The 15,313-nt window shown below is 38.1% G+C and overlaps 1 protein-coding gene across 1 annotated transcript in view; it reads left to right on the forward strand.

Moving 5' to 3' along the window:
• Positions 1–15,313, forward strand: part of CRB1 (crumbs cell polarity complex component 1) — a 262,229-nt gene that overhangs the window by 109,610 nt on the left and 137,306 nt on the right. Inside the window, exon 3 of the mRNA XM_059998788.1 lies at positions 7,030–7,611. Within this exon, the coding sequence (XP_059854771.1) occupies positions 7,030–7,611 (582 nt within the window). The remainder of the gene's footprint in view (positions 1–7,029; positions 7,612–15,313) is intronic.

Raw genomic sequence — 15,313 nt, forward strand, 5'->3', positions numbered from 1 at the left:
TTTACCATATGTCTGCCAAGAGTTTAAATCTAGTGACTTAATCATCACAAAACCCCTAAGAAGTGGGATCTACTGTTCTCTCCTTCCTTGAGGCTGCGCGTGGCAGAGCCAGGACTGATAGGGCGTGTTTCACTTCATAGACTTTGCTCCTCCGTCACTCTCCCTCTCTGGCAAGTCTCTGATGGTTAGCCAGTCCAGACGTTGCCAAAAATGTTGGTAATAAAAAGAAAGTTGATAAAATTTTCAGATTCTTGACTGATGATTATTAAATCAGAGAATTACCTATTTCATAGATAAGTACATTAAAACCATCAAGGACAAAGGAATGAGTAGTCTTCATAGATAGTAATCTCGGAGATATTAAAATGCTTTTCCCTGAAATCACCTTGCAGTGTTTCATTGCTCTGAATAAATATATTCTACCTTATAACTAAGCTAAATTACCAAAATGGCCATTTTCCAAGTAAATCAAATTATTAGAAAATACCCACACACACATAAATAAATACTAAAATTTGAGTGCTCATCTTCTTTAAAACTGGTCAAGTTACGTTTTACTTCTCAGCAAATATATATATATATATATTTGTATATGTATTTGTATGTAATGTATATATAATGTATAAATATTTTATTTTGTCCTGAACAGAGAGTTCAAATTGCTCTTCAACCTCTAAGGGCTCCCTGCAGGCATCTCCAGAAATTGTGGGAGGCTGAGTGACTGGACTGCAAGGTCTCCTCCCCTTCTTCAGCCTGAGCTGGTCCACATTCCAATTTTGTGTGTTGGGATTACTCATGGCGTTTTCCTTGGAGGAGTTCTGCTGTAATTAAGAAAAACGAAAAAGCCTGAAACCCATTATTCTAGAACTTCTTATAATATCCAGTAGATGGCAGACTTTACTACAAGAAAATAGTTTGGCATACTGTATAAATTGGTCTGAGAATATCAGTTACACTTCACACCCAGTAAAGTTTTTACCCTGTGTCTAAGGCTCATATGAAAGCTGGAAACAAAATTCTCTTCCTATAAGGTTTTTGTGTGTATGTCCATTTAAGTCTTGTTCTTTAGGTATTATCATTATGAGAATTATTTTGTTGTTCACTGAACGTACACACAGTGTACATGGTATAATGTAATAGTATATATGATAGATTGTTTTTCAACTTAGGTGCACAAAACTGAAATAATCATAACCCTTCATGACACTGCCATCATTGGTCTGTGCATATTCTGCTTTTATTTCCTTAGTTGGCTATTTAATTAGTTGTTTTTAATAAGGCAGTAAATTGCAGTTCCTTTTTATATTTGAAAAATATTATTTTCTTTTTGATAGGCAATTGTCTTTGCTTGTTTAGTAGCTGAAGCATCAGTTAACAATGCCTAGGTCACAGACCGCATTTCTAAGAGGGCCTGTTGGCATCTCAACTAGGGACACACCCGTAAACCCAGACAGCAAATGGTGCCAATAACAACATCACCCCCAGAGAAGACTGAGTAAAAGGATGTGTTTGGTGGATCATCTTGTCCAGTACCAGCACTGAAAACATAATTCGAAGTGCACATGTAAGCAAAGCGATGGGTGTGTGTGCATGTGTGTGTGTGACTATATTATAAATCTACCTATTTTGCTTTAAAGGATATTTTTTATTACATTTATTCAGTAATACTTTAAAAGTTACTGAGAGTTATAAGGAAACAATAGTACAGTTCTTACCACCCCCATGCCTGCTTCTCATTCCCAGCCTGCACTCCCCAGAGGCAACTACTTGAAACTCTTCCTGCTCTTTCTTATAGTTCTTCTTTATATATTTTTAAATAATAGGCTAGGCTTTACTTTTCACTTTTAGCTACTGACATAATCTCTTGGAATTCTACTATGATAAAAGTGGATTGAACCTTCCTGCAGGTCTCAAACACACACACACACACACACACACACACACAGAGTCACTCCCCCAGCTCTACTTGATATCATTACATTATTACCATTATTGTTATTATAAAGAATTCTCTTCAGTTACATGGTATATTATGACTTCATTTCCTTTCTTATACAACATTCAATTTTCCTAGAATTAATACTGGTAAGAGGTTTTTTTCAATTGTTTTGTTTAATTTTCTAACATATGGTACTCTGTGCATTTTTCTTCCTGGAATCCTTCCTGGAGCTCCACTTTTTCTGCTCTCAGGGCTGGTTAATCTCTAAGCCAGCAGCACACCTGCCATCTGGGAGCGATTTTCAGTAACATTTTTTGCTCCTTTCCTTTGTTAGATCCCTTGTACCCTAGATTCCATTCTCTTTCTTGGCTTACACCCTCATTTCCATGGCCCATATATCTTCAAGAAGCTCCCTGAAAAGTGAAAATTTGAATCCCTGAAAATGTTTCTCTTATCCCTTCGAATGTGATTGATAGTTTAGCTGGGCGTAGAATTCTAATTTAGAAGTTATTTCCTTTCAAGATTTTTAAGGCATTGTCTTAACGTCCTCTAGTTTCCAGTGTTTCTGTTGATCAATCAAATGCTATTCCGATTTCTGATACTTTGTGAATGAACTGTTTCCTGTCTCAGGGAAATGATGTGCCTTGCTGTGGATTTATTTTTTATTCATTTTCTAGGGCACGTCGTAGAAACTTTAAATCTGTAAACTTGCTTGTTTTTAATGATAGGAACATTCTTTATATTCTGTCATAACTTTAAGTTTCTTCCCCCTTCTCTCCTTGTCCCCCTCACCTCCTCCCCATTTTCTTTGGTGTCTCATATCGAAAGTCCTCCTTGACTGATCTTCTAGTTCCCTGTTTTTTCTACCTCCTATTTCCAATCTCTTGGTAATTCTTTTGTGGGGGTGAGGTGGGGGAGATTTTTCTCAGCATTAACTTTCAATCACTCAACTGAATTTTTAAATTTCTGCTACTTGTATTTTTAATCTCAAAGATCTCTTGTTTTCTACAAGTTTATCTTTATAACCCTTCTACTCATTTCATTGCTGCTGTATCTTTTCTTGACTCTTTAAAAATAATAATTCTCAAACTTACATAAGTTTTGGTCCTCTCCCTACACTGTCTTTGCCTCTTCCAAGTTACTTTTTTTTTTTTTTTTTTAAATGTGTGTTTTGGTCTTTGTGTTTGATCTTAGTTAGAGGTTTTCCTCAAATGTCTGGAAATCTCATACAATCTGTTCATATATAATAAGGAAGTACTATTGTTTCTTAAGTTGATTAGTGAATACAAAAATGTTCATTTATCATTATTTTTTAGAGTATAATTTAAAGTATAATTAAAGGATAACTATGCCCTATATGCTTATGTACATTTCATATATAGCTCTTATTAAAGAGCTATTTGAAAGCTCTTTCTTTATGTTCTAGGATCTGCCAGCTTATTAGGATTTATTCTAGAGTGATCAGGCTGGGTCATTTCAATGGATGACATCCCATATCAGTATCTGAAAGTATTTTCACTCAGGCTGGCCAAGAGAAATAACTCTGTTTCCTGCTTGGAGTATAAACTTGGTTTCTAGCATTTTTAGAAATGAATTGGAAATGAGCTTGCGGAGTGCCTCACAATTCTGTATAGACATCCACTTAATTCCGTCTTCAGCCCGGACCCAGCCACTCCTGCATCACCAGTGTCTCTGAATCTGCCTTCATGGGAGAAACGGACTTGCAGTTTCCTAGTGTGAGAGTTAGAATATGAGCATCTAACTGCTTTCAGTGAGTTTTCCAAACAACCTTCCTTTTTTCAGCCCCACTTCCACGATCATTTCAGAAGTACCTGGAACGCCTAATTCCTGAACCTGTCTGGGGTTCTGTGGCATAAACTGGCCTGGTTCTGGGATTCTCCCACTGCTGGCATGGTGTCTGCTCTTTCTGGCTTCCTAAGACTAGTACTACTCGCCCACTTCCAGTGTGTATGTGTATGTGTATTTATGGCTGTCTACCTCCTCAACCTCTGTCCTGGCTCTTGTAAGTTTATGATGACTTATTCCTTTCTGTATTATTTTAGGATTTGTAGGGGGGTCTGATTTATTGAGGTATAATTTACATACAATAAAATCCACCACTTTTAAGTGGCAAATGCATACGATCAGTGACTGCCAGCACAATCACCATACAGAATGTTTCCATGAAAACTCCTTTATGCCCCTTTGCATTAAGTCCCTTCAACCACTTCCATTCCCTGGTGACCACTGAACTGCTTGCAGTGTTATAATTGTGCCTTCTCTGGAATGTCATAAAAATGGAATAATACAGCAGGTCTGGCTTTTTCATTTAGCATAATACTTCAGAGATTCCTTCATGTTATTCTGTGGATCCATAATTTGTTTCTTTATATTCCTCTGTAGTAGTCCAGCATATGATATATTAAAATTTATTTACCAGTTGATGAACATTTGGGTTTTTTCCAGTGTTGGACATTATGAATAAGGTTGTTAAGAATTTTGCAAGCAATTTTTTGTATGGGCATTATGTTTTCATTTCTCTTGGGGGAAATACCTAGGTGTGGGATTGCTGGGTTACACGGTAAATGTATGTTTAAATTTATAAGACACTTCAAAACTCTTTTCCAAAGTGGCTACACCATTTTGAATTTCCCCCAGCAATGTATGTAACTGATACAGCAATAATAATAATGATAAAAGTAGTCTTTTAAGGTATGATGTATTATTAAAGACAAAAAATGATATTTTATGAATATACTGGGGTCAAATCAGCAAGATGATGTAACCATTCGGAATTTCTATGAACATAAAAACATTGCTTCAGAATATAAAAGTGAAAATTGTCAGAACTAAAAAGAGAAATAGAAAATTTATAATCACTATGGGAGATTATAATGCATCAATCTCAACAGAGAGAAAAAGTAGAAAAAAATGAGTACTGCTATAGAAGCTCTAAATAACACAATTAACAAACTTGATCTAATTGATTCTTGTAGATTTTCCATGGGGCAAAGAAGAACTCACAATGGAAATTAGAAAACATTTTGAATATAATGAAAAGAAATTTTAAGAAACACAGTAAAGCTGCATTTTTAGAGAAAATAATTTTAGTCTTAACTTAATAAATTAGAAAAAATCTGAAAAAGTAAACAGCAAGTTAAATCCAAAGAAAGAAAAACTAAGAAAATAAGGCAAAAGCGGAAATGTATAGGGCAGAAAAGATAGTATAAACAAACTCTACAAAGTCGAAGTCCATTATTTGAAAGACTAATACAATTATTAATACATAGACAAGAAAGATCCGTTATAATAAAGAGGGCATGAAGGAGAGTTCCATTTTCTCCACATTCCCAGCACTTGGTATTGTCAATCTTTGTCATTTAGCCGTTCAAATGGGTGTGTAGTCATACTGTTTTAAATTTCTGTTTCCCCAATGATGTTGAGCATTTTTCATTGTGCTTATTTGCCATTCCTTTAGGTCTTTCATGGGGTTTGGAAGGCAGCAGAAGTAACAGTTATGTGAATATCACCATGGTTAAGTAGGAAACTCTATTCAAATTATCCTAACTTCTAAAATAATGCAGTAAAAAGAAATGGACTTTGGAATCAGACACACGAGAGGTTCAAATCCCACCTCTCTATGACACTGTGCAAATGACTTATTCCTTATAAAACTTAGTTTTACATCTGTAAAATGTTTTACACAAATGTTGTTAGAAATTCAATTTTTAAATTGCACTGTAAGGGCCTTGGATATAAATGCTAATTTCTTTGCTGTGTGTTTTTCCACACAAATGCTTCAATTCATGGCTTAAATGAAGATACTTGATTTCTGAAGGAAGGGAGGGGATATGGGGACATATGTGTACGTATAGCTGATTCACTTTGTTATGCAGCAGAATCTAACACAAAATTGTAAAGCAATTATACTCCAATAAAGATGTTAAAAAAAAAAAACTTCTCTTTCTGCAGGAAGAGAGGGAAGAAATTTATCATTATACATATTTACCAAAGTTTACATGCTATTTTCTTCTGACAGTAGTTGATTTATATCTCATAAGAGCAAACTATTCATTTTGTAATTTTTAAAATTATAAGCCTGTACGCTTACCCACTATTACATTAGTGAGTAATATTGTGAGACAGGAAGTAAAAATAAGAGAATGATGTATTAGATAAATCCACATGCAAAAGACAGTGTTTTGTGAGCTGATGCAATTGAGTTGCCAAATCATAAAGATTCTCTGTGATCATAATGTGTGTAGATTCAGGGAATCTTTGTACACATGCATATAGCCAGTGAATTTGGAAAAGAATCATAGAATTTTTGCTTTCTTGCAGGTTATCATTCCAATTAGAATTTTAAAAATGTATCTCTAGAACAGAGAAGCTTTCAGAAAATTGAAAGTCCATAAACTTTACAACATCTGCTTCCTTGCGGTGGGACTTAATCTGTCATCTGTTAAGATGTACACAATATTGTGTTGCTGTGAGGATTATAAATAATATCTGTGAAACACCTGACATGCTTGGTACAGAGAGTAGACCTTCCACAAATAGTTGGTATTTTCTTTTATTTTTATATTTTCACTTTTCTATGCTTTTCTTTTTAGAGCATAAATGGTGATTGTGATAAACAGTCATAAGCCAAAGTATAGTATTTATTCAAATATTAGTTTCAGTTCGTATATTCAGAGACAATTTTGTATCTCATCTCCCAGTATACCCCCAAAATTCTCCATGAGAGAATGTGAATTTCAAAATTTGGGATTTATGGGACAATTTAACAATTCACCCCATTGCTCAACAGCACTTATACCTGAGAAAGGAAAATGCAGGAGAAGCAAAGAATCTGAAACCAGCCATTTTTGTTTCTTATTAGAAATATATGAAAAAAAAAAGACAAATCATCATTAGTGACAAAAGTCATTATTAGACAAATTTGACAAATTCATCACCAGAATGCAGTCAATTTTGTATTTCATTGAGTTTCTTTGAGATGCATGAAGAGCAGAAAGAAGGAACTTCTTTAATTTATTGTCCACCATTTATTTGTAAGCTTCATCCTGATGTTTTTTATTTCCTTGTAGATTCCTTGTGCAATAAAAATGACACCAAGTGCCTCTCAGATTCTTGCCAAAACAATTCTACATGCAAGAATTTTTCAAAAGACGGCAGTTGCCATTGTTCAGGCACAGCCATTAATTTGGACAAAGACTGTGACCATGAGGAAGACGCTTGCTTCTCCAGTCCCTGTCCAGGAAATGCCACTTGTGTGAGCATCCCAGGAGAGAGGAGGTTTCTGTGCAGATGTCCTCCTGGGTACAGTGGGACCACCTGTGACACGGCCATTGCTCCCTGTGGCACCAACTCCTGCCAACACGGAGGCTTTTGCCATCAGGACCCTGTGCACCCTGTGTGCATCTGCCCTGCTGGATATGCCGGAAGATTCTGTGAGCTGGAGCACGATGAGTGTGCGTCCAGCCCCTGCCACAACGGTGCTGTGTGCCAGGACGGAATCAATGGATACTCCTGCTTCTGTGTCCCAGGCTATCAAGGCAGGCACTGCGACTTGGAAGTGGACGAGTGTGTGTCAGACCCCTGCAAGAACGAGGCCACGTGCCTCAACGAGATAGGACAGTACACTTGCATCTGTCCCCACGATTACTCCGGTAAGTGTGATTCCACTCAAATCCCAGATGATGTAATTAGCATTCCCTTTAATGTGACAGAAGCAGAAGTGGCCTATTATGTCCCATCCAACTGCTTATGAAAATGGCCTTGACAGGAACTCATCAACAGATAGAAAGCTTCCTAAACTACTAAAAATCCACTGAGCTTAAGCATTTGTGTACTGTCACTGTCGTTGTTTTAAATGGAGTCCTACATTGTTTAAAACATAGATTTAGCCTAGAATTAGTGGGCTCTGCAGGACCTAGCGTTCCGGGTCAGGGCAATACAGGCTCCCCGGCAGGGCAGATGCCCTTCGTCCTAGCTAACCTAACATGTGCCCTCTCCTGCCACCGCAGCCTGGTGGGGGCAGGCCACAGGATGGACATGGGTAGATGGGTTTCTAGTGTTGGAGTGTGATAAACACACCAAGGATAGCAAGGCTGACAGAGCATGGCAGATGAGATAAGTCACGAGTTTACTCCTAAAGAAGTCGCTTCTTGTTGAATCTCTTGGAAATAGCAAGTAATAGTGCCTCATACCTATTCACAAAGTTTTTGCTGATGTTGATTTAGTAATAGAGTAACAAGCAGCTCATTCATTACAAGGCTACGTGCTGTTCATCATCCTCGCGCTCAGTCTCCATTCCTCCCCCCTCCCGCCATTCTCCTGAGTCAGCTGCCCATTTAGGTCAGTTTTTCATGCCAACAATCTTCCTTACACCGTTTTACTCTGTGGATTTTCCGTCTACTGTAAGGGGTCTTTGCTTTCTCACGTTCGTTCTAACTTCTGCTCACCCCTTTCCCGGGCTTCCTAACTACTAGCTCTGTGACATCATTCTCCTGTTATGCCTCTTTTTCCCTTAGTTCGTGCCACTTTTGTAGCCTCCTGGGGTATTTGGCTTCCAACTTGCCTTTTCCCAACCCTTTGACACTTACTTCTTGGTCTTGTCATTCTTTTTCCAAGTATGCTAAGCAATATAATTATTTAACAAATATTCCCCTTCAAAATTTGTACCAGAACCCTCCAGGATCATTTTGCTAATATTACAGATTCTAGAAATGTCTATTTTACAAAGTAGACATATCCCTAGTGGCTCTGATATAAAATTTGCTCCCTCTCCCTTGACCTTCACCTACAGCTAATCCTCAAATTCTGTTGTTTTGACATCCAGGAGGTCTCCCAAATTGAGCTCATCCACTCTGTTGCCAGTGCCTTGCCTCATGCCGTCAGATCTCTTGTGTGAAGCACAGTACATTCTCCAGACCCTTATCTTCCCCAACTGGTTCTAAACAATGCCTCCAAAATAATCCTTCTAAAATAGACCTGGCTGTGCTGTTCCCTTCTGAAGGGCCTTGAGAGCTCCCCACTACAAAGAGACCAATTTTAATGTCTCACTAAAAACCCTCCATAATTTGTCCCTTACTTATGGGTCATATCTCCACCCACCATTCCACCACAGCATTCTATTTCCTCAAGGCATCTTCACTCTTTATTCTAGTGGCTTCCATCCTTCTGGAAGGCCCTTCCTCGATTCACAATATCTACTCTGTGAAGTTCTTCTTTACTTTAAATCCTCAGTTCACCACCCAGCTCAAGAAGTATTTCTGACTTACTAGTAGCTATGTAGTAATTATGATTATTTATTACTTCCATAGTAGTTTGCACCTCTATTAAAGAACTCCCTGTATTCTGTCCTCTTCTTCAGATATATGTGTTTTTGTCTCCTCCCACTAAAGTGTTAGTTTTGAAAGAAGTCATGTCTTATATTTGTTCTTTAATTCATCAATACTTTGGGGGTATTTATTATATTAAGTTAGTGAATTAAAAAGAGTAGTACTCAGCACAGTGAATAATGGTGGCTTAATAAACTGTTAGTGAATTGTTCTAATTAATTCTTCCTTAACTTTCTGGGCACCCTTCCTAGTAATGAAACTGATGTATAATAAATAGATATTAAACTAGATTTTACTTTCTCTTTATGCATACTTCATGACGGTAGAATGCTTGTGTCAAGTGGAAAATTATTTTGTTGAGTGCCTTTGAATTACCAATACTATGCTAAAAGTTATGGGGTGTACTAAAGGAGCTTATAAAACAGTACTTCTACATGAAAAAACCCCTTGTTCATATGCCATACTATCATATCCATTCTCTTAATTGAGTTATAGCAATTGATTTCAATTATTAAGTTTTAAATTTCTTTTTATTGAGGTGCTGTTGATTTGTAACATTATGTTTCATACAAACAGCATTATATTTCTACTTTTGTATACACTACAGTGTGCTCACCACCAAAATCAATTTTATTAATTTTTGAATAAAAATGAGAAGTAAATTTTTGTAGGGCTGGTTTGGGATTGCTTCTGTTTATGAAGGTCACATTTAAAAACCACTATAGTTTACTAAGATAATATCTTCGGTTTCCTGCTCTTAATACAATATCCTGAATGGTGACTAAAAGGAATCGATGTGAGATCACATGTTTCAGCCATTTTAACTACAGTTTTCTGAAACAGTCTTATAATTGCAGAAACACAGCTTGAAAAATTATGTTTTACAGTCTGCGTGTTTTTACATTTACATTTTAATTTAATTGGATTGTAATGAATCTTTTAAGTGGTTTAAATTTAGGCATAAAAGATGTCAAAGGTGTGTCCCAAATGTGAAATGTAGTAAAACTCCATCATAAGGCATTTCACTGTGCAATAAATTAATGTATCCTGTGGCTGCATCATATCCCTGCTGGGCCTAATAAGAATCAATGCCTTTTCCTCACTAAAATACGCAAAGTCCACAATGAGGACACTTCCCTTGCCCAAACCCTGGTATAAAAGTGTTGTTCCCTATTTAAATATGTTCTCCTTTTGTTTTCCAAGAAATCAGCTACATTTTAATATTTCAGCTTTTCAAGGGACGTATATACAACTTACCCACAAACAGCATTTCAGTGAACGACTCAGAAGGCATTAAGAACAAGGTCTATTATTAGCTGGGTAGGCTTGTTCGGAGAGAAATGTGTGGTTTAGGCTTGATCACCAGTCTCCTCCCACAGTGAGGTAGCCGGCGTCTGGGATCTCCTCCGTGGTTCTCAGGCCTGACTGCACAGGAGCAACTCCCCACGGAGCTCTGAGCCAGAGGTGCTCGTTTCTGCCTCCCGAGAACCACATTTAGCTGACGGTTCTAATGCACAGCCAGGCTGGAAGCCAGAAATTAAGTTTATGTGAACCTAATTGGAAAATTTTCTTGCACAGCCCCAACCTTTAGACCCTCAAGGAAGCTTGTTTTTTTGGCGCTGCCCTGTGGTTGCCAGTGTTCATGGCAACTCAGGCCAATTAATGAGAAACCCAAAGAAGTTCTATAGAATCAGGGAAAAAGCTGGAGCTGAAAAGGACAGAAGAAAGCTCTCGGCCCTCAGCACCGGTTCGCGGAGGCTCCGGCTCGCCCCGGCCCTCCAGGCGCATCCCGGAAACTATATCGCAGGCCCGAGCTGTCGCGGGCCATGTCCAAATTTAGAGTGATCATAAAGAACCCGGCTTACAGGAAAAAGCCCGCGTTCCTCTGAGCAGCACAGCCAGAAAACGCAATAAATTTCCAAAGACAGGGAGGCAGGAGAGGAGAGAGTGGTAGCACTTGGAGAGAGGGTTCACCCTAAGGGGCTTCTCCGCTCTGCGCCCTCCTGCCGGGGGATTCACGAGCTATACAGCAGCGGGCTCCGGCTCCAGAGGCGCTCAAGGTGCTGGCGGGAATCTGCGCTGCATAAGCAAAAACTCCGTTTCAGCTGAAAGCGAACAGCGGCCAACTTTTTTTTAATGAAAAGAATATTAGCTTTGAGTATGTGACTGCTTTTAGTTCAAGGGCTTGCAATGGATCATTCTGTAATTGAAGTCTTCGTTAGAATTAGCCCGATTGACTAATGAACATTTTTCACGTTAAAATGTCTGCAGCATGAGAAAAATAGAGCTACAGGAGGGCAGGAGGAAGGCCAGTTGGATGCACGGTGAAGCAAAACAGTGTAGGAAAAGATCTTAGTTCCTCAACTGTAAAACAGATCTTTGGTATAAAAATAATCTTTAGGGGGCTTCCCTGGTGGCGCAGTGGTTGAGAGTCCGCCTGCCGATGCAAGGGACATGGGTTCGTGCCCCGGTCTGGGAAGATCCCACATGCCGCGGAGCAGCTGGGCCCGTGAGCTGTGACCGCTGAGGCTGTGCGTCCGGAGCCTGTGCTCCGCAACGGGAGAGGCCACAGCAGTGAGAGGCCCGCGTACCGCAAAAAAAAAAAAAATCTTTTGGGAAATAAGAAAAAACACTATATTAAATGTACTTATCGACTGTAAGATCCATCTCTATTTGAGAAACAAAAATATGTGAAGAAATTCACTTTATATTCAAGAAAATGTCTTAGTATACGGAGACAAGTTAGCACATGGAGACTAGTTAGAAAGCCATTGCAAGACCAGGTGTAAGACGTTAGGACCAGGCCTGGAAGAGGGGTATAGGCGTGTAAGGGAAGAGTAGGTGTACCATCCCTAGGAAGAAGACTCGCTGACATTTATCAAAGCCGGAATATTTCCAAACTTATTTTACCAACAAAAAACTTGAAATCCCTAATACGAAAATGAGAATGCATTAAAAGTTCAATTGCCATTTCCAGCTTAATGAATTTATAATCTCTACCAGTGGTTCTCAAACTTTAGCATGCAACAGACTCACTATTAAAGTACAGTTTCCGATTCAATAGATCTGAGGTGGGGTCCAAGAACTGCATTTATAGCAAGTTCCCAGGCGGTGCTGATGCTGCTAGTTTGGGCACCACACTTTGAGAACCACCGATGTAGACAATTATGTGGATTCTCATGCGGCATCCTTGATTCTTATTTCACCAACTTTATGAGACGAGGAAAAAGAGTCAACACAAAGTAGTTATATGTATATTTTAATATATTTTATTTTATATACTTATATATTTATTTTATATATGTATATATATATGTATATATACTATTTATTACTGGAAACAGTTCCAGATAAATGATATGGGTAAAAATAAATGTTGAGTTCATTCAGTCATTAATTTAGTGAACAAGCACATATGTATATATTGAGTCCCTGCAATGTGTCAGGCATTGTTTTGTTTCTGTAAATATAATAAGAAAAGTGATGAAAAAGTCCCCTTACATTCAAGAAGGAAGAGATAGACATGTATAAAATAAGTAATAGGTAGATAAAAATATGTAGTAGGGTAGGTGGCGATAAACTCAGTGGAAAAATGTAAAACAAAAAAAGAGGGAATTAGGGATTAAGCTTTAGGTAGAATGACCGGGGAAGGCCTCACTGAGAAGTTGACAGGAGAATAAAGTTCTAGGGAGGTGAGAAAGGGAGTCGGGCAAATGCCTTGTGGAATAGCACCCCTGGAAGAGGAACAGCATGTGCAAAGTCCCTGAGGCAGAGTCCATGGAATGTTGGAGAAGCAGCAATGAGATGTATGTGATTGGAGTGAAGTGGACAAGGAGGAGACATAATAGGATCAGATTACTGAGACTTATAGGTCACGGTAATGACTTTGGCTCTTCCTCTATGTGAGATGGGAAGTTGTTGGAGAGTTGTTTTTTTTTTTTTTTAATGTTTGTTGAAGTATAGTTGATTTACAATGTTGTGTTAGGTTCAGGTGTACAAGAAAGTGAATTGGTTTCTTTTCCATTATAGATTATTATAAGATATTGAATATAGTTCCCTGTGCTATACAATAGGTCCTTGTTGTTTATCTATTTTATACATAGTAGTGAGTATCTGTTAATCACAAACTTGTTGAAGAGTTTTGAGCAGAAGACTGAAATGGTTTGACTCGCATTTTATTTATTTATTTAATTTATTTTTGGCTGCGTTGGGTCTTAGTTGCAGCACGTAGGATCTTCGTTGAGGCATGTGGGATCTTTCGTTGTGGTGCACGGGCTTCTCTCTAGGTGTGGTGCATGGGATTCTCTCTAGTTCTGGCACGTAGGCTCCAGGGCGTGTGGGCTCTGTAGTTGTGGTGCACGGGTTCCAGAGTGCGTGGGCCCTGTAGTTTGCGGCTCACGAGCTCTAGTTGAGGCACACAGGCTCAGTAGTTGTGGCAGGTGGGCTTAGTTGCCCCATAGCATATGGTGTCTTAGTTCCCCAAGATCCTAGTTCACCGACCAGGGATCGAACCCCCGTCCTCTGCATTGTAAGGCGGCGTCTTTACCACTGGACCACCAGGGAAGTCCCTTGACTTGCATTTTAACAAAATGTCTTTGCTTATTATGTTGAGGATATGCTGAAGGGAGAGGTTAAGGTAGAATTAGGGTGCCCAATGGAGAGTAATACAATAATCCAAGTAAATGGACTATTATTTGAGAGGAAAGAGTGAAAGAGAAGTATCACAATAGCACCTTTTTTCCTTTAAAATTTAGTACAGAAATGAACACTGAAGGATCACGGATCACGCAAACGAAATGAGAGCACACTTTCCCCGGCCTGCTCTCTTCTGCCCTCTGGCGGGATGTCCAGATTATTCAGCACAGGTCTATCCTTCACAATATTTCTAGCAACCATGCAGGCTTCCTTAGAAGTTCAGATCGACCATATCGTCATGCAGCGTCTTTCACATCCACACCTGAGACTTACCCTACTTCTCTGCATCTTTTTACTCATTTAAAATTTCCTATCAGAGCTTTTTTTTTTTTTGATAATTCTTCATGTGCTTCTCTGAGCTTTCTCCAGTAGTCCTCATCCATTCTGATTGTAAGAGGTAGTGAACTCTGACACTGCAATTACAGTGGCATTTATTAAAGGCATATTTTGAATTTCAGTCATTGTGGAGATTAGAACCTATTCTTGATGTTCCATTATGCCTAAATGTATTTTTGATCAACTAAAGCACTTTGAAGCATCTATGATGAATCAAGTGGGTAATTTAATGGTCATGAAAATAATCTGGGAAAAATAAAAGTATTATATATTATAAAATATAAGCTTATTTCATGAGAAATAATATTATTATCGTTACTATTGAAAGTTTTTTTTACTGAAAGTATAATCCTGATTATAAAATTAAGACATAAAACTTGATGAACTTACATCAATTTACCGGGAATAATTTTTAATAAATAGTCCATATTTATATAAACATACTCAATATATGATACCAGTTTAAATAACACTTAAATATTGATTCTATGAGCACCTACCTAGATATCTCAAATTTTACTCACCATGTAATATACCCATAACAATTATCTTTCAGACCTCAAAGGAAAATAATGTATAACAGCCTAAAGAGAAATTCTGAATTTCACAGGCTATATCTTTATTTTATCAAAGGAAAATGGTTGTTTTTCTATATGCTCTTAATTATTAAATTGACCAACTTTTGGTGGTGTCATGTAAAGGCAATTAAACACTGTTCAGGCCTTTGCTCAGGACTAGAGCCATTTGAAGTAGTTTTTATGATGAAATGTAGTTTCTGGCTTTTGACAAATGTGTGTTGAATGAGTGCATAAAATAACAAATGCTATTTGCTCAGCAAATATTTATCACAGCCTTGAAAGGCACTGGACACTGTGCCGGACCGTGGAAATATAAAGATGACTAAGGCAAAATTTATTCAGGGAGGAGGAGTGTAAACAAAAATTACAGTCTCTCTCTGAACAGAGTGCAGAGGAAGCACAAAGGAAGATGCCGCTCA

The sequence above is a fragment of the Delphinus delphis genome, chromosome 1 (genome assembly GCF_949987515.2).
Source record: "Delphinus delphis chromosome 1, mDelDel1.2, whole genome shotgun sequence".
Taxonomy (NCBI): domain Eukaryota; kingdom Metazoa; phylum Chordata; class Mammalia; order Artiodactyla; family Delphinidae; genus Delphinus; species Delphinus delphis.